Consider the following 25962-nt stretch of genomic DNA (forward strand, 5'->3'; position numbering starts at 1 on the left):
ATGGCGCACGGCGGGCTCAAACGAGCATTCCAGCGATTGTGCAGCAATCGTCAGGGATCTTAGAAAAACGATACGCCGTTATAGTCGCTGCGCGTTGCCTAATGTCGTTCACATGATCGCGCACCTTTACCCATGTCGCGAGATCAGATATGCTCGCTTAGTCGATTAGAAAATCATTGGTCATTGAAAAATCGTCTGAAAAATCACGTAGTGGGTAAGGGCCTTTACAATGATGGATATTTGAGAGTCTTGAGGGCAATATAAAATAGCATGGCGGGCCACATCGGGCTGCGGGCATTAAGTTTGACACCTAAGGTCTGGATGGTGTCGTTGGAACCTTTGGAGGAACCACAAGCATCCGTCTTCCTAGGTAAGTATCTGATTTTTCTCTATTTTAATCTTACAGCTTTGCTTTTAAAGTGCTGAGGTGATCAGAACCGTTTCATTAGTATTTTGTAAGATGAAAGCGTGCTTGTTCTGTGCAGGAGACTGCAGCCTCCTCTCCAGGACACCAGCGATCCGGTAGATTCAGCTACCACTCCTGTATTGCTCCACACTGTTAGTGCTACACAGCCCTGCCTCTCCTGCAGTGTTGGAATTCCTGTTTGGATCTTGCTGAGCTCCTACTCCTTTCAGAGTTCATGGCTTGCCTCTGGCTCCGTCTCCAGGAAGGAAGCAAACACTGAGACTGGATACCTCTTATTGAAACACTTTCTATTTTCTTGGCGATTTTCTTTTGTTGCCGGAGACGCTGAATTTTTCAGCTTGTGAGGGTTTTTTTTCTCTTCCTTTTTCTTTTCAGTAGGACGTGTGATCTCACGTATTCTGTTACAGTACTTCTTTTGATCACAGTCTCCCATTTAACAGCTAGGCTGGAAGCTCTGTAAAACAGGAGAAGTGTTTTAAGTGACGGAGGTGGTTATTATGTCGCTACAGATTGATGCTTAAAGTGAAAGTCAGAGATTTATTGTCCTGTGCTGGGTCGGTGAAAGGAAAAGTATTAAGCCACGTGTCCACGGACTTTTGGCACAATAAATTATTGTAGGGGATTGTTTTTGGTTTCCCAGAGTAGGGATAGACCAGTATTTCCAGATATCTGTTTCTTCTGCTCTGACAATCTGCTGAGTTGGAAAGCGCGAGTTTGATCTTGACAGACGATGCAAATGAAGGAAAAATTGTGCTTGTGTATACACCTTTAACTTCCCCTCCATGTACAAGCATGGCTGCAATGTACAAGTGCTCCCCACGTCCACATCCAGAGGCTTTTTTTGTCCTCCGTTCAGATTTGCTTTAGGCCGGTTTACACCTGCCAAGTGTGTTTGTGATGCTATGCTCTGCCCACAACACAGAAAACGTCATTCATATTACTCTGCGGCTGAGTGGGCCGACTGGGTCATATGCATAGCGCTGCTCTCCACATGCTCCTCGCACAGTGACATACTTCCTGCTGGACAGGAAGCATGTCACTGGAATTCCCAGGTACCCCCATCGTATACCTGACATTCCAAGCATGCGCGCTGCACCTCCAATGCCAACATATTGAAGCTTTCTGTGTCGCCCATTGACTTGCATTACTTTTGCCTTCACCAAGGAAGTCCAGTAACGCGCTGTTAACTTAGCGGGGACTCGGCAGCCAACCAGTCACTTCTGATGCGACATGGTAAGTGTAAAAGGCCCCATTGCCTTGCATTGCTGTTGCGCTACCCTGTGGTAAAACAGGGTAACGCAACGTGGAATTCCAATGCAAGTGTAAGGGCCCGTTTCCACTAGTGCGGTGCGAATCGCTGGGATTCCACCGCTGACAAAATCGCATGCGGATGCGATTCCGCATTCGATTTTTGCCGCGATTTCGCATGCGATTTTTGCAGCGATTTCGCATAGGCAGGCTATTAGCGATTTTAACCATGTCACTGCCTGGCTCAATGTACATTCGTTTTAGTGCGAAAAACGCATGTGCGTTTTACCCTATTAAATACATTGCCTGCGAATCGCCTGCATTCCACACGCAGGCGAATTCTGCAGGCCCTACCGTGCAGAAAAATCCTGCACAGAAAAACGCACCAAAAAACTGACAAGTGGAAACAGTCTCATCCACTTGCAGGCACGTGCACAGGGGGGTGCTCTGGGTGCCCAGGCACCCCCCTTTTTAAAATCTTCAAAAAAGGCCCCTCTCGCCGCGCAAAATAAGCTCCGCCCCGGCCGCGATAAGCCCCGCCCATCCGCGTAAAGCCCCGCCCCCGCCTGGGACACTTTCAAGTGAAGAGGCCCAGACAGGAATCCTAGTGTGGCATACTGACCTCTCCCTCCACCTAGGACCCATACTGACCTCTACCTCCCGCAGCACCCATAGTGACCTCTCCCTCCACCTAGTACCCCGTGACCAGAGCTGGGACAAAGTCCTCCAGCACCCAAGGCTGAGACACCAAAGTGTGCCCCTCCATTCCTGCCACCCCAACCATCACACACTGATTGCTATTAGACTAAGAAGCGCCACAGGGCCCACAACCTCCCCAACACCTTAATATCTAGTTATCTGGCTTGCAGTCACTGCCATGTATCCCCTTTTCTTATTTATTTCTGCTTCAAACACAATTAGGAATGACAGCTGAATGAATTGTGCGCCCCTCCTACACTGCGCCCTGAGGCTGGAGCCTCTCCAGCCTATGCCTCGGCCCGGCCCTGCCCGTGACCATTCCCTACCCATACCCAGTACCCACAGTGACCTCTCCCTTCACCTAGCACCCACAGTGACCTCTCCCTCCACCTAGCACCCACAGTGACCTCTCCCTCCACCTAGCACCCACAGTGACCTCTCTCTCTTACCCAGCACCCACAGTGATCTCTCCCTCCACCTAGCACCCACAGTGACCTCTCCCTCCACCTGGGACCCATAGTGACCTCTCCCTCCCCAGCACCCATAGTGACCTCTCCCTCCACCTAGCACCCACAGTGACCTCTCTCTTACCCAGCACCCACAGTGACCTCTCCCTCCACCTGGGACCCATAGTCACCTCTCCCTCCCCAGCACCCACAGTGACCTCTCCCTCCACCTAGCACCCACAGTGACCTCTCTCTTACCCAGCACCCACAGTGACCTCTCCCTCCACCTAGCACCCACAGTAACCTCTCCCTCCACCTGGGACCCACAGTGACCTCTCTCTTAGCCAGCACCCACAGTGACCTCTCCCTCCACCTGGGACCCATAGTGACCTCTCCCTTCCCCAGCACCCACAGTGACCTCTCCCTTCCCCAGCACCCACAGTGACCTCTCCCTCCCCCAGCACCCACAGTGACCGCTCTCTTACCCAGCACCCACAGTGACCTCTCCCTCCACCTAGCACCCACAGTGATCTCTACCTCCACCTAGGACCCATAGTGACATCTCCCTCCACAAGCACCCACAGTGACCTCTCCCTCCCCAGCTCTAGCAGTGATCCTGCCTACCCCAGCACCCACACTGACCTATCCCTCCCCCAGCACCCACAGTTATTTTCCCCTCCCCCAGTGGCTACCCTCCTGTCCCCTGCAGCACCCACAGGGACCTCCCATCCCAAAAGCAGCACCTACAGTGACCTCTCCCATTGCCAGCGCCCACAGTGGCTTCTCCCAACACCCAGCATCTACTCCCTCCTCCAGTAACCACACTGACCTTTCCCAGCACCCACAGTGGCCTACCCTTGCCCCAGAACCCACACTGACCTCTACCTCCCTTAGCAGCAACTATGCCATTCATAGCAGCACCCATTGTGACCTCCCACCCCCTGCACCCACAATGACCTCTACCTCCCGGGACCCACAGTGATCTCCCCCAAAGGACCCACAGTGACCTCCCTTTCCTCCAGCATCCATACTGACCTCTACCTTCCACAGCACCTACAGTTACTTCTCCCCCCAGCACCCACAGTGACCTACCCTTCCCCATCAACCAAACTGACCTCAAGCTCCCTTAGCAGCAAATATGCCATTCATAGCAGTACCCACAGTGACCTCCAACTCCCTGCACCCACAGCAATCCCACCAATATTCAGCACCCACATTACACTCAACCAGTAACCCCCACTATAGCAAGCACCCAGTACTTGCACCAAGCACCCTGCACCCAATACTCACATGCGGCCTCAATATGGCACTTAGTACTTGCATCAAACAGCCACATGACACCCAATACCTGCACCCCTTTACCCTATAGCTGGCACCCAGTACTCACATCTACATGGCACAGTACTTGCACCCAGCTCTGACATGTCACTCACTACTCACACCTGCACACAGCCTCCACATGGCACCCACTCACATAACCAGTACTAGCACCCGAAGTACCTGCACTCAGAACCCACGTGACACACAACACCCACCCAGAGCTAGCACTCAGTACAGGCATGGCACCAATTATTTGCACCTATGTGATACCCAGTACCTGCACCCAACACCCACATGTTTCATCTGCAGTAGTTCCAGTTGCACTAAGCCTCCACTTTGTGCCCAGCACCCACACCAAGCACTCACATATGACATCCAGTACTTGCACCCAGAACTCAAAAGGGACTGAGTACCTGCAATCAACACCTACATGATGGTTGATACACACCCATACAGCCAGAATCCACATGACACCCTGTGCCAGCACCCAGAACCCACATGGCACCCAGCATCTTCCTTTAGCACCCACATGACAACAAATACCCCAGTAGCCAGCACCTATCACCCATATGTCACCATGTACTCACTCCCAGTACCCACTTGGCACTCAGTAGTTGCACCTAAGACTCACATACCCCCATAATCAACACCCACATGGCACAGTACTCACACGTCACCAAGTTCCAAAGCCATTATATGCACCTAGTACCCATCCATGGCCAGCACCCAAATAGTACCCAGTACCCATCCTTGGTCCAAACCCATATAAGACACGGTACTCTCCCATGGCACACATCCAGACCACACATGGCACTCCCTACTCACTCATGTCCAACACTCACATGGCTCCCTGTACCAATTGGCACTCACATGGCACCCACTATTGTTTATCACTATCTGCTACTCATTCAGCACCCAATACTGCATAGCACCCACTGCAAATAAACACCCAATACAAACTGGACCTTGGTAACCAAAGCAGCTTGACACAGACTTTACTTTGGCATCTCGGCACCCACTGCAACTTACCACAAAGTGAATCTTTGTGTCTTACCATCTACTGCATCTTGGCACCCACTGCACCTTGGCACTTACTGTAGTTTTGCATCTACTAATGCTTAGCAACCACTGCATATTGGTAAACACTTGTTTGCCTGAAAAGAGGCTTGGGTGCTGATCAAGAGGGACAGAGGTCCCAATAATGAAAGGTGAGTCTGTGCCTCCACAGTGGGCTCCACTGTGCCCACTCTAACCCACAGTGGGCACCTTTCACTGCTGATTTGAGGGTGGTAGCACCAAAAGAGTTGGAAGGAGACACAAAGTCTGCCTGATACTGCTATAAAGGTGTGTGTGTGTGTGTGTGTGTGTGTGTGTGTGTGTGTGTGTGTGTGTGTGTGTGTGTGTGTGTGTGTGTGTGTGTGGGTTAAGACTGCCTTATTGCTTTCTGGAGATTAGGTATTACATACACAATTTAACATGATTTATCGATTTCAAATTTGAGCACGACACCCTTGAGGATCTTCTGCATGGCCATGCCCCTTCCTGCAGCACCCACACTGACCTCTACTTTTCCCATCAGCCACCCCTTCTCATAGCTGGCACCCAGTACTCACACTCATATGACACCAAGTATCTGCACCCAGGCCTAAAATTGCAACCAGTACTCACACCTGCACACGGCACCCACTATCTGCACCAAGTATCCACTTAACCTGTACCCGCACCCAAAGTACCTGCATTCAAAACCAATGTGATGCCCAAAGCCCACCCATAGCCAGCACCCAGTACAGGCATGGCGCCAAGTATTCGCACCCATGTCACACCCGGTACCTGCACCCAGCACCCACATGACATCCAGTACATGCACCCAGACCTTACATGGCACTAAGTTCTTGCAATCAACACCCGCATGACACTCGATATCCAACCATAGCCAGAACCCACATGACACTCAGTACTTACACACAGAACCCACATGGCATCCATCATCTGCATTCAGCAGCATGACAATCAATACCCCCCTAGCCAGAAACGAGGAAGGGGGGGGCATGCGGGGGAAGGCATTGACAGGCCCCTTTTTTGAATTTGAGCACCCCCCACTTAAGGACCCTCTGCACGGCCCTGTCCACTTGTATTAGTTATGCGAATCCGCATGCAGACAACGCATGCGGATTCGCTCTAGTGGAAACGGGCCCTTAAAGGGGCTTAAAAGGGGACATGAAGTGAGAAGGATACGGAGGATGCCATATTTATCTCCTTTGTAAATTATACCACTTCTGCTGATTTCACACCTGAAAAAAGATGCAGCTAATAAAGTCAGAAACTCCTAATCTGCATGCTTGTTCAGGATCTATGGCTAGAAGTGTAAGGGCTAGGTTCATGGCTTGAAGGATCCTTCAAGGATTCCCAGGCAATCTCTGGGGACGTCCTATTCAAATTATTGCTGCAGAGCATTTGAGTGCTATAGATGGCAGCGGATTGCCCCCCTGGTCCCTCACCTTGGCTTATCTTTTAAGGATCTCATGTAACTCATGTATCTTATATATCTTCAGTATCTACTGCTGTGCAGGGCTGTGGAGTCGGTACAAAAATCATCCGACTCCAACTCCGACTCCTCAGTGTATGAAACCTCCAACTCTAGGTACCCAAAATAGCTCCGACTCCTTAGTCTAATTCTTACCAGGATTGTGGATTTGGTACAAAAATACTCCGACTCCTCAGTTTATGAAACATCCGACTCCAACTCCAGGTACCCAAAATTGTTCCAACTCCGACTCCGCAGTCCTGCTGCTGTGTAACTACTCTATGTTCATGCACCAATGTTTATGAACCATAATGTTTAGTACTGTGCTCCACTGTATCTTACTGTACCATCACTTAACCCTGTAGTGCCAAAATCATTTCCGCGTACAACTCTCGTACTTGGTGAAATACTTTTTTCTGATTCTGGAATCTGGGCATACTTTGTGCTGCTACAATTTCTCTTTAGCTTACTGAGCCTAGAAGGCTTCACTGCCTGGAGCAATTTTTTATGTAGACGTGGAAATCATATCTGTGTGGCAGGTCTCAGATGTAACCTCGTGTCAGGCTGTAAAATTAATGCATTGACCCCCATATGTCATGTTTGCTCATCCCATATTAAATGAAGGCTTTCCAGGCATTGACAAATCATTGTGTCTGGCGTTCACTTTGAACTGTGAGCATCAGAGAATGTGACATTTCTTTGTTAACAGCAATTAGTGATCCTGGTAGGATTACTGCCCTCCTATGTTTAGGCAGTGTCTTTAGTAAACATAGAGGAATATTACAGTACTAATAGATCGTTGTGTTTATTTTGTGTGGTCGTCTTCTGAACTCCAGCAAATGCTTGAGGGGACTGTGAAGTCTCTTACCTCAGGTTCCCTTTACGACAATTTAGAGTGCAAGATAATTGCTTAGCCGACGTGATGCCACACAAATCTCTTGTGCCAATTTTTATTTTTCCCCCCACTTTTTTTTCCCACCATGTAAAGTTTTGGGTGGGTTAAGGGCCACTGGTGGGGGGGGGGGGGGGGGGGTACACAGGAGCATTACGTCACGGCAACCACCCTAGTGAGAACAGACATTGTCCATTCTCATAGGCTTCAATTGCATACATTTCCTGGCTGTTTCACTAATATGTGCAAAGTTCAGTTTGTTTGTTTTTTTTTTGTTTTTTTTTCTTTAAACAAGTGGAAGCGGGGTCACACTTGTCTGTTTTTCTGTGCATTTTCTGCATAGGAAAACTGAGAACCGATGTTATTCAATGGGCTAGCTCACACATGAATGTTTTTTTTTTTTTTTTTTTTTTTATTTTATTTTTTTTTCCATGCAGAAAACTGACAGCAGTTCAGCACTGTGTAAATTATACCCTATCCATTACATTGGCTTCTGTGAAGAAAAACCTTATTGTTTCAAGCGCAAAAACACATGGTGTGCAGAATAATGGTGCGCAGAAAACTGAAAGACAAGTGTGACCCCTGCCTAAGCTGCTTCACAGCAGGTTGGAATGAGGCTTTTGGTGGGAGCACATTATGTATAAGGCCCCGTTCACACTGTAGCGGAAGAAAAACTGATCCTGTAAAAACTGATCCAATTTTTATACATATCAGTTTGATACATTCAGTATCAGATTTTCATCTGGCCTTTGCATTTTCGCGTCACCAACCACTCACTATGCATTCCTATAGACCCCATCAGAAGCGCCAGGCTACAAGTGGTCTGCATAACGCCATTGGGAATCCTCCCTGAGAACTAAGGAAGATTCCCATGGGTCAATTGCAAACCAGTTGTAGCCTGATGGGGATCTGAGATCCAGCGGTGTGGAAGATTCGAATGGACAGCGGCAGGTGAGTAAATTTGCGAAATGTATGCGGCGAGTAGCCTGTTGAGAACTTGCACTGCGCCTTCTCACAGTCTGTATGCATGTTGGATTATTATGGCTCTGTACAATTATCAAACTGACACATCATTGCATTCCAGCAGTTCTGGAGGTGTGGCTAGCTTACAGGGACAACAAAGGGATGATCTACATATTCAACAGTGATGCATTGTGGGAGACATCATATACTAACTCCAACCTGAATAATCGCAAATACCTTCTGTTTTAAGAAGGCAAACATTTTTTTGTTTGTTTATAAGCTAGCATTGATTCTATTGGCATCTACTTCGGCCAGAAGATCTGAAAAAGTCATGCGGGACCCAAGTTGCGTTCTGCTTGTCGGAACAGACTGACCAGATGCGATCCAAAAAGAGCTGATGGGTACGGGTCTTACTGAGGCAGGGCAGAGGAGACCTAATGATTGCTCGCTGTGCCTTATGCTGCAAAGATCCTGGGTAACTTGTTTTTACATGGACTGTTAAGTGAATCCATACAACACAGCAGGGTTGGGTGGATCACAGGAATACATAGCGCTGTGCATCACTCACAGAGCTTTTACAGGGTAATGTAGCTCTCGTATATACATTTTAAGTGTGTATTAAACTGTAGCTCCAGTTTCATTAGAAGTGTCCTACAAGTCGGACTACCGTACAACTCCATACACACATTAGCTGATGGTCACCCAATTCAGTCTGTTCAGGCAAGAATACCCACTAATGATACAATCTTACCAAATCTATGTTGTAGACTAGTAAGCGGAGAGTATACTTTGTATGAATACTTTAGGCATCTCCTTACTGTGGGCACCTTTAGATTGGACCATCAAGAATACCGGTATATCCTTACTGGGCATCTCTAAGGAGTTGCCTGTCCTGGAAGAATGGCGTTCCCTGTCTTATAGTTTTATTTTTTGTACACTTTTGCGTTCCTCCTCTGAGGGTGGTCTCTGCTTCCCCCTCCCCCTTTTTTCCCCCCTTCCTCTCTCCTCAGGAATTGCATATTCTAATAAAGCATGGATGTAGCAGCACCAGCCATCATTTCTGTGGTCTAGTAGCAGGTCACCAGAAGCTTGGACGTAATTAAACATTAGACTTTATCATGGAAAGGGATGCAATATAGTAGGATTGGGGAAACCATCATTGCGTTTTTTTATAGTATGACGTTACTGTCCTACAGGAAGTGACATCACTGGTCACATGATCCTGCAGGAAGGGTACCAGGTTTTTCAAGCATGTGGGGGGGGGGGGGGGGGGGATGGGGGACATTGACCAGCATAGATTTCCTGCAGGCTGTGCAACTCTGTCACTGTATGCTATTCAAAAAAGCAAAGGCAGGGCACCTATCCACATCTAGGCATCACTAGTGACACGTACAAAGTCCAGCAGTGAAGGCTTCTGCCTAACAGCCATTTTGCTGGATGCCGCAAAAAATAACTGCTTTCCATATGCCAAAAAAAGAAAACAATCTCTATTGTCACAGTATGTTGTGTATGGATCTGTGGGTTGTCTGGGGGCCTCCCTTCAACATTTTATTATGTTAAAGGACACCTGAAGTGAGAGGGATATGGAGGCTGTCATATGTATTCAGTTTAAAACTATACAGATTGCCTGACTTCCCTGTTGATCCCTTTCCTCTAACCCCCTTAGCCATATACTGAACAATCATACAGATAAGATGTGTCTGACTGGATTAGCTGCATGCTGGGTTCAGGTGTGTGATCCAGGTAATACAGAGAGGTCAGCAGGACTGCCAGGCAACTGGTATTGTTTAAAGTGGACCTGAACTCAGAACTTCCTCTCTGCTCCAAAAGATAAGCAACTGCATAATAACCTAAGAAAGACATTTGTAACAGCTGATACAAATCCTGCAATAAATCTGCAGTGTTTCTACTCCCTGCTTTTTTTAAAGCAGACATAGGGTTAACATCCTGTGTTTACAAATTAGCTGCTCTGCTGAGGCAGCCAGCTGACACGGCTGAGGGATCAAATTGCAAATTGTGCTTAGTGACAGATGAGGGGGAATTAAACAGGCTGAACTCTCTGAAAACAAACGGTGCATTTCTCTCTGTTTTCCTTCTGTGCAAGCGTTCAAGTCCACTTTAACCTCCCTGGCGTTATGATTGTTTCTAGATTTATACAATAATATTATACAATAACATTTGTAAAGCGCTTTTCTTCCAAAGGACTCAAAGCGCTTAGTGTTGTCTCAGAACACTACAGGGTTGCAGGCTGGACTGTGTTACAGAGGAGATAGTCAGGTGTTCACAAATGCCAGACTGAAGAAGTGGGTTTTCAGTTTAGGCCCGGTTCACACTTGCGGTTCTCTGCCAAACGGACCGGATGACCTGACCAGATCCGGATCGGAACCGTACGGTTCTGATCCGGATCCGGTCTGGTTGCATCAGGTGTTCATCAGGATGCGATCCGGATCCGTTTCGCAAAAGATAGTAGAAATAGAATAAAAATGTTGGGGTCTGGGAGGTCAGCAGAAGGTGGACCTGTGGAATCAGGCCCTCCGCTGTTTAGCACTCACCTCCACCTCCGACATACTGCCAACATCTCCAGCACGTTTAGTCACTGCTGCTCCACTCCAAAATGTTTGCCCATGGCGTACATTTGAATACGGCGCTGGTAGACTTGGGCGCAGGATCCAGCTGTTAAATGGCTGGTCCTGCTTCTGCACAAGTCCGGGGCGTTTTAATTACTATTCCCCCTCCAGGCCGACATGGATAGTGGGGGAATGAAATAATTCGGCTTCCAGCGATTGCTGGAGGCCGAATTATTGTGTTTTTTAAGCAACTTCGGCTCCGTCTTCTGACGGAGCCGACCTTCCTCACTGAGCGCCGCTATAGACTGATTCCCATTACAGTCTATGGCGGCGCTGGCTGCGCCCAAATCTAGCAGCGCTGAAAAGCACTGCTCCGTGCCCATGTGTCCCCATCCAAAATCGCCGCTACAATACGCATAGGAAGTGGGGTAGAACATCCGGATTTTTAGCCAGTGTGTTGTGCGCTCTCCGGTTCTCATTGGTTTGTATTGGCCGGATGGTGCAGTCCGGCTCCGCTCCGGATACGGCTGCCGGAGGAGCCGGACCAAAAAATAGTGCATGTTGGGTCTTATGCCGGAGTCTGGATCCGGTCCGGATGAAACGGACGCATGTGAACGGACGCATAGGCTTTCATTGCTATGCCATGCGTCCGTTCCGTCCGTTCTGCATGCGGTCCAGCTCCGGCACGGCGATTCCGGACGGCGACCGCTAATGTGAACCGGGCCTTAGACTTAAAGAGAACCCGAGGTGGGTTCTAAGAATGCTATTAGTACACAGAGGCTGGGTCTGCATATCCTGCCCAGCCTCTGTTGCTATACTGCTCCCCCCCCGGGCCCCCTGCGCGCTGCTGTGCCCCGATAAATCAAACGCCGTGCTAGCGACACGCAGCGTGTCGGAGCCGGCTGTTTAGCTTTTGCAGTGTCAGTCTCGCCGCTCTCCCGCTACCTCCATAGCGCCGCTACTCGCCTGCATCCCTTCCCTTCACTCAGCGGGGAGGGAACCTCTGTGTGCTAATAGGATTCTTAGAAACCACCTCGGGTTCGCTTTAAATGCTTCCAGGGATGGTGCTATCCTGATTGCGTGTAGCAGGGAGTTCCAAAGTCTAGGGGTGGCATAACAGAAGGCTCTGTCTCCAAAGGGTTTAAGGTGGACTCTCGGGGTGACCAAGGTTTTACATCCTTTTGATCTAAGATTGTGGGGAGTGTGATGCAGTTAACAGCCTTGCGGCGGCATTCTGTACTAATTGCAGGCGGCGTAGGTCTTTCTTTCGAAGGCCGTGTAGAGAACATTGCAGTAGTCCAACCTTGATGTGATGAAGACATGAACTAGGGTTGGAAGATCCTCTGAAGGAATGAGGTGTTTAATCCATGCAATATTCCTTAGTTTCACAACAGCTGAGATTTGATTCCTGAAGCTTAATTTCCCATCAGTCAGTACTCCCAGGCTGCGCACACAGTCTGAGTTTTTCAGGTCTGAGCTCCCTATCCTCAGTGATGCTGGTTGAGACTGGGGCTGCTTTGCTATCGAGCCCTGACCTTCGATAACAAGAACCTCAGTTTGGTCAGCAATAAGTTTAGCCAGTTATTATTCAGTCACTCATGAAGCTCAGCTAAACATGCGTTTATTTGTGGAGTAGGGTTTGTGACGCCAGGTTTGAATGACAAATATAGCTGGGTGTCATCAGTGTAGCAGTGATGTCAGGCCATGTTTTTGTATGATTTCTCCAAGTGGCAGCATGTATATAGTGAAAAGTAAAGTTTAGGGTCTAAAAGCCATGCAATTTTTTTTCACAAGTTTTAGATCTGAAAACAAGAAGAAAAACATACCACAGAGAGACCTGCAGCAGCTCCTGCATATAACTCCATTCAGGCACAGGATTACCGCTCTGAGCTGCAGATTTCCATCCCAAGCCTGACTCTGTATTACCACTAAGGAGGTTAAAAGGAAATAAATGTCGGCCACCATATCCCATGTGGTCTTTAAAAATCCACCATGGCCTTGCTGGAACTTTTAGTTCATTAAGTACTTTATAGTCAAAGTCCCTCCTAAATCTAACAGACGTTAGAGGATTCATGTTCACAATTCTAATGTGCTTTCTATTGGTATACATTATTTCCATTACTCAGTCCATTCAGAAAAGTGTGGCATGCTTCAGAACACATTATCACGCAGCCATGTGTACCAGCCTCCAGCTCACTCCTGACAAGACCCAGTTGCATTGGGGCAGACTGGAGGCCTGTGCTGTTGTTCTGCATGAGTGCGCTGGCTTCCAGTTAATCAGTTACTAATTAGACAGGAGACCAGTGAGTGCTGCTGGGCCCAGCGAGGGTAGTGTGGGAGTTCTTGCTCATTCCTTTAGCTCTGTACATTTCAGCTGACCAATTAACTCTGCAAGTATTCCGCTTACGTCTGTCTGCTCTTTAATATCCTAGTCCTACATGGTATGGTCCTCTTTATTTGTGCCACGGCAGGACAGAACGGCGGGTTAGTGACCGTTAAGCATGCAGGTTAATGTATCTTGTGAACGAACATCCTCGTACAGGGGCAGCATGATCTGTGCCTACAAGAATTATGTAATGTTTTGTATTGCCTTGGTACTGAATAACCACAATATTTGTGTGACAGGGGCTCTTAATAAATTGCCCTGTCCAAAAGTAATTGTGTTTACAGGTATCTGAAGAAAGCACTGAAAGGATCCACTTTTTCATGGCGAGCAAAGCAACCAGTTGATGCATCTCACACTTGCACACCTGGGTGGAGCCATTAATAGCCAATCAGATTTCATCCAGTCAAGTCAGTGGGAAAACGTTAAAAGGCTGCCATTCTCACAGTAATAAAGCCAATGTCCCCGTACTTAGCACAGTTGGGCACTTGGTGACCGTGGTTAAAAACGGGGAACGTGGGCAAAGCATAAAACAGCCAATCAAAGGAAGGACAAACTATGAATTAAAGGGAACCTGAGACGATGAATAAAAATAATTTCATCGTAGAACGAGAACAGAGACGCCAACACGATAAAAAATGCTAAATTGTTAAACATTTTGGTAGAGAGGTTGTGGTGGACTCACTTCCCCCAAAAAGACATAGAGCTGTCGATTTTTGTCAAACCTAATTTATTCACATACTCCAAATACAGCAACGCGTTTCGTAGGTATATTCCTGCTTCCTCAGGCGATGACAGAACGAAGTATCACACTAAAAAAAGAGTGAGTGATAGAGACAAGAGGAGCCATCAGACTTTTGTCTGTGTTACACTTTATGGTGTGTGTGCGGTGCAAATGCATGGGATTCGGTTAATGGAAGTGATGCTGTGGGGACTGGCTTTAGTTGGTGTCCCTATGTGTTAGATCCAGGGCTTTGGAGTCTGAGTTGGAGTCGAGAAGTCGGAGTCTGAGCAATTTTGGGTACCCGGAGTCGGAGCTGGAGTTGTGGTTTCAGAAACTGAGGAGTCGGAGTTGGAAGATTTTTGTACCGACTCCACAGCCCTGGTTGGATCTATAGGGCAAGGTATCCAGGGTGGTAGGTATATTGGGTCAGTGGGTGTGGGGGGTTATTGGTAGTGGTGACATACCAAGATTGGGGATATTTAGCATTGGGGTATAGTGATCTTATGGGAGTTGGTAGCAGATTAACAGGGAGTGATGGAGCGAGTAATGGATTTTCAATAGAGAAAACAAGCAGGAAAGGGATCCAGACCAATAAGGTCCTGAGTAAATTAACCATAAAATACAAAAGGAACTTACCAGCAAGAAGTCTGGTGTGCACCTGGCGCCTCAGTAACCATGTCCGTGGCACTGGTGTGTTAAAGAGACACTGAAGCGGAAAAAAATATGATCTAGTGAATTGGTTGTGTACTATGAATAATTACTAGAAGATTAGCAGCAAAGAAAATATTCTCATACTTTTATTTTCAGGTATATAGTGTTTTTTCTAACATTGCATCATTCTCTAATATGTGCAGATTACACAACACTGCATTCAAAATGATTCTTTCAGAGCAGTCTGTGAACTAATGACCTCTCCTCTGCCAGAGAAAAAAGTAAATAGTTTAAGGAACAGTTGAGATAATAAAAGTCAGAAAACAGCCCTCTCCACGACTTTGAAAGTCGTAGAGATTAATGGCTTTTTTGCATAGTGCAACTGGAGTTTCTTAACTCTTCCTGTACTGGAAACAATTAGACTGATGTATCTGATCTTAATGTTTTATTTTTTAGCTGTACTACACATACAAATCATAATATCATAATTTTTTTTTCGCTTCAGTGTCTCTTTAAGTACTGTGTGTGGAGATAATTTCATACATACCTGGGGCTTCCTCCAGCTCCCTTCGTCCTGATCCCTCCCTCACTGTCCTCTTCCGCCTTCTGGATGCTCCGTTATAGCTCCCAGTAACTTTGCTAGTTGGGGCTTTCTGCGCATGAGCGGTCCCGAGAGCGTTCTGCGAAGGCGCAGAATGCTTCCGGCTGTGGGAGTGCGACGGCAGAGCGTGCTCGGCCGCACTGTGCCTGCGCCGACTGTCCGAAGTTACCGGGAGCCCTAACATAGAATCAAGGAGGCATAAGAGGATGGAAAGGGAGCAATCGGGCCGAAGGGGTCTGGAGGAAGCCCCAGGTATGTATGATTTTTTTTTATTTTTTTTATTCATCATCTTAGCACCATTCCTACTTAGAACTTGGCTTTCTGTTTGCATCGTGAGAGTTAATAAACCGGGGCTATAAATAGGGGTTTTAGAGTTTTGGCTGATAAATGAAGGCTCTGAAAATAGTCTTTCGGTCAGGTAAGGCCTGGGAACTATTTCCAGAATGTGCAGAAGTCATTTCTTGCCCATATTTTGTATGTACCCTGAAGCAATATCACCAGATAGATTACAGAGCCACAGAAGTATACAACAACTTGTGTATATATAAATATGGTGGTGCAGCATTCTTTTCAGAACAGCCTTGCAACTTAGAGCAATGTGCACTGACTATTCGATGTGATAAATAAAACTTGACAAAAATTTACCAGTAATCTGCCAGTTAATTTATCAACAGCTCTATAAATTTATAGCAATGTCCCAGTTTACACATTAATGTTTTTATGATCCTTTTGGATAATTTATATAAGCTAATCTTCTTTTCTCTGACTGCTTTGTCGGGCTCAGGAAGGAATGTGCTGTCTGCTGTGATAGGATAGAAGCTATACACACCCTCTCCACGCCCCCAGCAGGCTCTGTGTGAGTCACAGACTGAGCTGCTCTCAGCCTATCACATTCTGGTTAGCAGCTATATCTTTTGTTTGTAAACACTGTCTAAAATTGGCAATTACAAGCCAGGATTGCAGCAGGGAGTGGCAGAAACAGCACAGAGGGGCCCAGAAGAACATAATGAATAGAATGGTATGCTTTTTATTGTAAGAATTTTACAGTACAGTTTCTCTTTAAAGGGAACCTGAGATGGTGCCCTGTTGCTCATTTATACGTGCCTGGGGCTTCCTTCAGCCTCATGAGGACTGTGGCCCTCGCCGTCCTGTTTGGCCTGTCCGTTCTGCTGCTATGACTCTCGGTAATCTGGTCAGTCGCGGGCTTCTGTGCATGCAAAACAGTGTATCATCTCAGGTACACTTTAAAGGGAACCTAAAGTGAGAGAGCTATAGAGGCTGCCATATTTATTTCGTTTTTTAAGCAATGCTAGTTGCCTGGCAGTCCTGTTGATCCTCTGCCTTTAAAGGAATACTGTAGGGGGGTTGGGGGAAAATGAGTTGAACTTACCCGGGGCTTCTAATGGTCCCCCGCAGACATCCTGTGCCCGCGCAGCCACTCCCCAATGCTCTGGCCCCGCCTCTGGTTCACTTCTGGAATTTCAGACTTTAAAGTCTGAAAACCACTGCGCCTGCGTTGCCATGTCCTCACTCTAGCTGATGTCACCAGGAGCGTATAGCACAAGCCCAGTGTGGTCTGTGCCTGCGCCGTGCGCTCCTGGTGACATCAGGGGAAGCGAGGACACGGCAACGCAGGCGCAGTGGTTTTCAGACTTTAAAGTCTGAAATTCCAGAAGTGAACAGGAGGCGGGGCCTAGAGCATTGGTGAGTGGCTGCGCGGGCACAGGATGTCTGCGGGGGACCATTAGAAGCCCCGGGTAACTTCAACTCATTTTCCCCCAACCCCCTACAGTATTCCTTTAACACTTTTAGCCATAAACCCTGAAGAAGCATGCAGATCAGATGCTCTGACTGAAGTGTGCGATTCAGTCACTATTGCAGCCAAAGAGATCAGCAGGATAGCTAGGCAACTGGTATCAATTAAAAGGAAATAAATATGGAAGTCTCGCTTTAGGTTCCTTTCAAAGTGTACCTAGGCAATACAAGTAAAAGGGTTTATACTTACCTGGGGCTTTCTCCAGCCCTCTGTGGTCCATTAGCTCCCTCCTTATCCTCCCGGTCCTGTAAATTCTGTGACTTGGCTGAGTTGCAGGCCATTGCGCATGCACAGTAACGGCTACGCAGACACCCCCCAATCGATGCCCAGGAGCATTCTCCGCATGCGTAGTTTACAAAGAGTTACTGTGCTTGCGCAGGATTCTCCCGGCCAGGGGGGTGTGATCAGACATGTGCGCGTCCGGGACCGCGCATGTGCAGTGGCCCACATTCCAGCTGGGTCACGGGCCTCAATGTGGCACAACGGAAGGCACCAGAGAGACAATGAGGGAGCAGACAGACTACAGGGGGCTGGAGGAGGTGAGTATAAATTATTTTCGGTTCTTGGTCTCAGGTTTACTTTGAAGGCAGCCTGCAGTGAGAGGGGTAGAAAGACATATTTATTTGATTTTAAACAATGCAAATTGCCTGGCTTCCCTGCTGATCTCCTGTCTCTAATACTTTAAGCTACAGATCCAGAACAAGGGTTATGATCAGATGTTTCTGACAAAAATCATCTGGCAAGATTAGCTGCATGCTTGTTTCATGTGGGTGATTCTTGCAATACTGATGTCAGAATGATCAGCAGGACTGCCAGGCAACTGGCATTGTTTCAAGGACACCCGAAGTAAAATAAATATGGAGGCTGCCATATTTACTGCCTTTTAAACAATACCAGTTGCCTGGCTACCTTGCTGCTCCTCTGCCTCTAATGCTTTTAGCCATAGACCCTGAACAAGCATGAAGCATATGAAATGTTTCTGACATTGCCAGATCTGACAAGATTAGCTGCATGCCTGTTTCTGGTGTGATTCGGACACTACTGCAGCCAAATAGATCAGGAGAGCTGCCAGGCAACTGATATTGTTTGAAAGGAGATAAATATGGCAGCCTCCATATATTTCTCATTTCAGTTGTCCTTTAAACGGAAATAAATATGGCAGCCTCCATATCCCTCTCACTTCAGGTTCCCTTTAAGGCAGTTGTAAGGCTAGTACAATAAGCAAATAGCTCATGGGATGCCTGCATATGAATATTAAATAGATGCTCGATTAGTGTGGAGATGGTTGTATTCGATGTCTATACACAGCTATAGTAAACTGGCTGAATACGATAATCACTTGAGCAGCTCTACATTCAGTGTAACGTGCCCAGATTCCATGTTCAGGCTTGTTTGTGATCAATCTGCCTTTTGTTCATTAGTAAATAATTACTCCTTCTTAACATATTAATAGTTGGTGAAATACTCTTCCGCGCTGAGCACACTGAGCTCATTTAAAGCCAAACTCTGGCTGTGCTCCAGTCACATGTACTGACAATTAAATGCCCTTCCATTATCAGTAAAAGCAACACGCTCCACAAGAATCTTGTAAAGTACCTTAAATTTCATTGGAAACTAAAACTGAATACTCACCTGAACACTCATGAGGATGGATCACAGCGACGTCACCCGACAATGGGCGTTCCACGCAGGGCTGAGGAGTCGGAGCAAATTTTGGGTACCTGGAGTCGGATGATGTTGTACCAACCCCACAGCTCTGGTAAGTATTAAACTATGGCAGGCTTTCTCAACCAGGGTTCCTTGAGTACTCTGCAGGGGTTCCTTGGCATTTTCCCCATCGTGGGGGGGGGGGGGGAGTATGATAATGAGCATACTATAATAGGGGGTACTCTAAAAAGAAGCACTAAATATGGGGGTCAGAATAATAATGAGCACATTAATAAAAAGCATTAGAATGTGTGATAAAGGGCATTGTAATAGGGGGTAGTGGCTTAAACAGCCCTATCAGTTTTATAAAGACTATGTTAGGGGTTCTTTGAGATCCACAAATTACTTGCAGGGGTTCCTTGAAATCCAATTAGTATTTGCAGGGTTCCTCCAGGGTAAAAAGGTTGAGAAAGGTTGGACTAAGGTGTCAGAGTCGAGGAGTCGGAGTCAGAGCCATTTTGGGTACCTGGAGTCGTTGTTGGATTCATAAACTGAGGAATCGGGTGATTTATGCACAGACTCCACAGCCCTGGTTCCGCAATCCGTCTTTTTATTTTGCCTGCGGGAACGCACGACGGGCGCAAACAAGAGTTCAAACAATCGCTGCACTTTGATCGGGAGTCGTCATGGATCTTAAATATCCAATCTGCCGTGACGGTTATCGCTGCACGCCACGAAACGTCGTTCGCCTGATCGCTCACTTGCTGCTCAAAACAAAATTGCTAGTCGTCGGAAGAATTGCGCACAAAATCGCAACGTGGGTATGAGCCTTCAGGTCATATGAATCTTGCTCTGACTTCCTATAGTAAATCAGTTACTCTGCTACTGATTTCCTATAGTATTTATTAAATTATTTATATTGTGCCGACATACTATGCAGTGCTGTACAGAGTATATTGTCTTGTCATTAACTGTCCCTCAGAGGGGCTCACACTCTAATCCCTCCCATAGTCATATGTCTAAGTATGTATCGTGTAGTGCATGTATTATAGTCTAGGGCCAATTTAGGGGGAAGCCAATTAACTTATCTGGTTTTTAGGAGGATGTGGGAGGAAACCGGTGTGCCAGGTGTAATCCCGCGCAGACACAGGGAGAACATACAGACTCCTTGCAAATGTTAACCTGGCTGGGACTCGAACCGGGGACCCAGCGCTGCAAGGCGAGAGCGAAAACCACTCCGCTACTATAGCAAAATTAAATCCGGATTCTGGCGGGGATGTTGAACTCCAGTCCTCAAACATTTTTATCTCCGCTCAAATGAATTGATGAGCATGAATCAGGAAAGGTGTGGTTCATCAAGGAGAATGTATTTCTCCATTTCTCAGTCCATCCTAAACACTGGCATGGATAGGGCCTTAGGGGACTGGAGTGTCACACCTGTGGTATATACATGCTGAGCTCAGCAACAGGGAAGGAAGATTACATCACCTGACTTGTTAAGACAGGTGCATAAAAAACGTAAATAAAGTATGCGTGGAGCAACAATTCACACATCCAATCTGGATCCCTTTCATGGCTTTCCTGTGACATTAAAGAGGAACTCCAGTGAAAATAATGTAATGAAAAAGTGCTTCATTTTTCCAATAATTATGTATAAATTATTTATTCAGTGTTTGCCCATTGTAACCTCTCCCTGATTTACATTCTGACATTTATCATATGGTGACATTTACTGCTGGCAGATGATGTCATTGGAAGGAGATGCTGCTTGCTTTATTGGCATTTGGAAACCGCTGTTATTTCCCACAATGCACCAAGGCTCCCACATTGAGATGTCAGAACCATGGTTCTGACACCACACTGTGAGAGGAATTTCACCACAATATCAGCCACACAGAGCCCCCTGATGATCCGTTTGTGAAAAGGAAAAGACTTCTCATGGGAAAGGGGGTATCAGCTACTGATTGGGATGAAGTTCAATTCTAGGTTACGATTTCTCTTTAATTTGCATGCCTACTTACCCAAACAGTGCTATCTAAGCCTGCTCCTTCGTTCACACTTCTCGACGCAGATGGCCGTACGATTAGAATGCGATGTCTAATTTGCTGATCATTTAGTAACGATTCTTCGTATGAACGATCAGAAATTATCGTTTGGGACCACTAATGGACAAAGGCATCGCATTCTAATCGTACGGCTATCTGTGTCAAGAAGTGTGAACGAAGGATTATTAGTGGTCCCAAACGATAATTTCTGATCGTTCATACGAAGAATCGTTACTAAATGATCAGCAAATTATATCGTTAGTGGCCACCTTTTGTCCTGCCAGGTGATCTGTACAGAATGTTTGTTACTGAGAGTTCTAAGCACACGGGGAGATATTGCTTGCTTGGCAGTTGGAAAAAGCCATTATTTCCCACAGTGCAACGAGGTTCACAGACAGCAAACTGTCAGGAACATGGTCATGACATCACACTCTGGGAGAGGTTTCACCACATTATCAGCCACATAGATCACCCACCACCCGATGATCTTTTTGAAAAAAGGTAAAGTTATCTCGTAGGGCTTAACAAACTGAAAATAGTGATCAGGTGCAAAACGGCAAAGGGGTGGCTTTCGCCCCCAGTGGTACCTACTCTGCTCCCGGCCCCTTTGGCCCCCTCCTCCAGTAAGTTTCGATAGGCCTGACCGCATTGCTGTGGGGTGAGCAGCTGTGAATTGACAGCGAGTGTTGCCTAGTAACGGCAGCGCCAGGAAGTGTTGTCGCACTTCCTGCTACAAGCCACACAGTTACTGTGCAAACACACGTTGCCTCTTGACTATAGCTCACCGCACGGCAATGGGGCCAGGAGCAAAGCGAATGGGCGGCGGCGGTAGGGATCTGGCTATATACACTAAAGGGGGATCTGCCTATATACACTAAAGGGGATCTGGATAGCTAACCTGTACTGTGGCACCTATACTGGCTAACTCTACTGCGACCCCCCTATACTGGGGCACCTATACTGGCTGATCTGTACAGGGACACCTATACTGGCTAGCCTGTACTGGGACACCTATACTGGCTAGCCTGTACTGGGACACCTATACTGGCTAGCCTGTACTGGGACACCTATACTGGCTAGCCTGTACTGGGACACCTATACTGGCTAACCTGTACTGGGACACCTATACTGGCTAACCCAGCCATTCTCAACCTTTTTACCCCGGAGGATCCCTGCAAATAATTTTTCGATCTCGAGTAACCCCTGCAAATAATTTCTGGATCTCGAGGAACCTCTGCATTTATGTTGCAGGAGGCATGGTAAATGGTTTTCCCATTATTTAAGAACGGCAAAAAATCAGATCCAGGAAATTATAGACCTGTAAGCTTAACATCAGTTGTATGCAAACTATTTGAGGGGTTACTAAGAGATACTATACATGACTTCATAGTAGAAAATAATCTTATTTCTCAGCATCAACATGGGTTTACTAAAGACATGTCCTGTTTGACTAACATGCTCAGCTTTTATGAGGTAGTGAATGCTAATATGGATATTGGGAATGCTGTAGATGTGATATACTTGGACTTTGCAAAGGCCTTCGACACTGTTCCCCACAAAAGTCTGGTGCAAAAGTTGAGGATGCAAGGACTGGGGAAGAGTCTGTGTTCATGGATAGGGAACTGGCTAATGGACAGAAAACAAAGAGTTGTGGTCAATGGATCGTACTCAAAATGGGAGACTGTTAGCAGTGGGGTCCCACAGGGGTCTGTTCTGGGTCCAGTGCTCTTCAATGTATTTATTAATGACCTAGTAGATGCAGTAGTGAGCAATGTTGCTATTTTTGCAGATGATACAAAATTGTGCAGAATCATCAACTCTCAGGAAGATAGTGTCATATTGCAACAGGATCTGGATAGGATGGCTATATGGGCACATACATGGCAGATGAAATTCAATGTTGACAAATGTAAAGTCATGCATTTTGGACATACTAATGGTCTAGCACCATACAAAATAAATGGGATACAGTTGGGGACATCAAACTTGGAGAAGGACTTAGGAGTACTCATTGACAACAAGTTAAATAATCGTACTCAATGCCAAGCAGCTGCAGCTAAAGCTAACAAAATTTTGTGATGCATTAAAAGGGAAATAAAAACTCGAGATGCTAACATAATATTGCCCCTGTTTAACTCTCTAGTAAGGCCACATCTGGAATATGGAATTCAGTTCTGGGCACCACATTACAAAAAAGATATTGCAGTTTTAGAGCAGGTGCAGAGACGAGCAACAAAATTGATACGTGGGATGGAAGGTCTCACTTATCAAGAAAGGTTAGATAAACTGGGTTTATTTAGTCTAGAGAAAAGACGCCTTAGAGGGGATCTAATTAACATGTATAAATACATCAGAGGGCAATATAATAGCTTGGCGGATGAGCTTTTTGTCCCTAGGCCTTCTCAAAGGACTAGAGGACATGATCTGTGCATGGAGGAAAAACGTTTTAGCCATTTATTTAGGAAAGGGTTCTTTACAGTAAGAGTGATTAAGATGTGGAATGCATTGCCACAGGAAGTCGTTATGGCAAACTCTATACCTGCATTTAAAGGGGGCTTAGATGCTTTCCTTGTGTTGAAAGACATCCATGGCTACAATTACTAGGTAATGCCTAATGATGTTGATCCAGGGATTTTATCTGATTGCCATCTGGAGTCGGGAAGGAATTTTTCCCTTTAGGGGCTAATTGGACAATGCCTTGTAAGTTTTTTTTCGCCTTCCTCTGGATCAACAGGGATATGTGAGGGAGCAGGCTGGTGTTGTACTTTATACTGGTTGAACTCGATGGACGTATGTCTTTTTTCAACCAAAATAACTATGTAACTATATGGTCTGTGGTGTAGCTAAGGAGCTGTGGGCCGCGATGCAAGTTTTACATTGGGGCCCCCCAAGCAGTCTATACATAACAATTGATACTGTGCACTGAAACCTGCCAATGGCAACTACAGCGTCAGAGGTGCAAGAAGGGGATGGGGAACAGTTTAATGATTACTACTATTAAAAGTATCTATAGACGTGATTATTATGAGCACAGGACCAATAGAGAGCTAATACTGCAGTTGACGGAGGGTACTTCGGGGCCCTGATACGGTTGCAACCTCTATTGCTATGCCCCTGGGCATGGTCTTCAAAAGTAGCGGAGGCTGTTTATTTCACTACCCCCTATTACAATATCCCTCATTATTCTGTCTCCTTATGCTAGTAGTTTTTTTTTATTAATGAGCTCATTATTATTCTGACCCCCAATTTAGTGCTTCTTTTTACCATACCCCTTATTATAATGTGCTCTATTACACTTCTCCCATGATGGGGGAAAATGTCAAGGAACCACTGCAACGCCTGAGCTAACCTGTACTGGGACACCTATACTGGCTAACCTGTACTGGGATACCTATACTGGCTAACCTGTACTGGGACACCTATACTGGGACACCTATACTGGCTAACCTTTACTGGGACACCTATATTGGCTAACCTGTACTGGGACACCTATACTGGCTAACCTGTACTGGAACACCTATACTGGCTAACCTGTACTGGGACATCTGCTGAAAAGCTTTATGGAGATGAAGATTTCATTTTTTTCAGCACGACCTGGCACCTGCTCACAGTGCCAAAACCACTGGTAAATGGTTTACTGACTATGGTATTACTGTGCTCAATTGCCCTGCCAACTCTCCTGACCTGAACCCCATAGAGAATCTGTGGGTTATTGTGAAGGGAAAGTTGAGACGCAAGACCCAACACTCTGGATGAGCTTAAGGCCGCTATCAAAGCATCCTGGGCCTCCATAACACCTGAGCAGTGCCACAGGCTGATTGCCTCCATGCCACGCCGCATTGAAGCAGTCATTTCTGCAAAAGGATTCCTGACCAAGTATTGAGTGCATAACTGAACATAATTATTTGAAGGTTGACTTTTTTTGTTTTAAAAACACTTTTCTTTTATTGGTCGGATGAAATATGCTAATTTTTTGAGATAGGAATTTAGGGCTTTCATGAGCCGTATGCCAAAATCATCAATATTAAAATAATAAAAGGCTTGAACTACTTCAGTTGTGTGTATTTGAATATAAAATATATGAAAGTCTAATGTTTATCAGTACATTACAGAAAATGATGAACTTTATCACAGTATGCTAATTTTGTGAGAAGATCCTGTATAACAAGCATGCAGCCAGTGGCGTCAGACCAGAGTCAAAGCATCTGATCTGTGTGCTCATTCCAGGCCAGTGACTTATAGTATTAAAGACAGAGCATCAGCACAGAAGTCAGGAAACTGGCATTATGTAGTGGATTCAGGGTCACATGACAGAAAGAAGTGAACCAGGAATTGCATGAGAGGAGTGGACAGATCTGACTGGCACTCCTACATCAATTACTTCTGCTGCAGAATTTTTCTTTTTCCTGTGTAAAAAAAGAGGAACCATTTTCTGACTGAAAATAATTTAATTTGGTGATGCCGGCAAATTTTACGTTGATTGATGGTGGTTACTGTGCTGCACTGGTTGTGTAATACATTTTGTGGGATTTCTCAAAGTAAAGGGTTAGCCATGTACAGTAGAGAACAGCTGTTGTCTCTTACTCACCATGCTCTGTATTCATGTCTTTTTCCTTAATCCTACAGGTCAGCTAACCACTATGTTTGCTAAGAAGAAGAAGCGTGTGGAAATCTCCGCCCCCATTAATTTCGAGCATCGTGTGCACACTGGTTTTGACGAGCAGGAACAAAAATTCACCGGACTTCCACGACAATGGCAGAGTCTGATCGAGGAGTCCGCCAAAAGGCCCAAGCCTCTGGTAGACCCGGCTTACATTACAGCCATCAGACCTCAGAAGGTGTGTACAAAAGGAGAAATTCTCGGGCCTGAGTATATTAGAAATCTGCCAGTTTTCATATGTTGAAGTAGAGGTTGTCCTTTGAGATACGAACATCTGACAAACGAATGGCCCCATTGCTGCTCTCACCTCCCAGCCAAGTCCAATGCTGTGTCATCCTCTCCTTGCCTC

At 46.3% G+C, this 25962-nt stretch overlaps 1 protein-coding gene across 3 annotated transcripts in view; it reads left to right on the forward strand.

Moving 5' to 3' along the window:
* The window catches only part of PAK4 (p21 (RAC1) activated kinase 4), a 118519-nt gene that overhangs the window by 56600 nt on the left and 35957 nt on the right, over positions 1-25962 (forward strand). For all 3 annotated transcript variants that reach the window (XM_068250609.1, XM_068250611.1, XM_068250612.1), the window contains exon 2: positions 25580-25791. In XM_068250609.1, the coding sequence (XP_068106710.1) occupies positions 25580-25791 (212 nt within the window). The remainder of the gene's footprint in view (positions 1-25579; positions 25792-25962) is intronic.

The sequence above is a fragment of the Hyperolius riggenbachi genome, chromosome 8 (genome assembly GCF_040937935.1).
Source record: "Hyperolius riggenbachi isolate aHypRig1 chromosome 8, aHypRig1.pri, whole genome shotgun sequence".
In the NCBI taxonomy this organism is placed as follows: Eukaryota; Metazoa; Chordata; class Amphibia; order Anura; family Hyperoliidae; genus Hyperolius; species Hyperolius riggenbachi.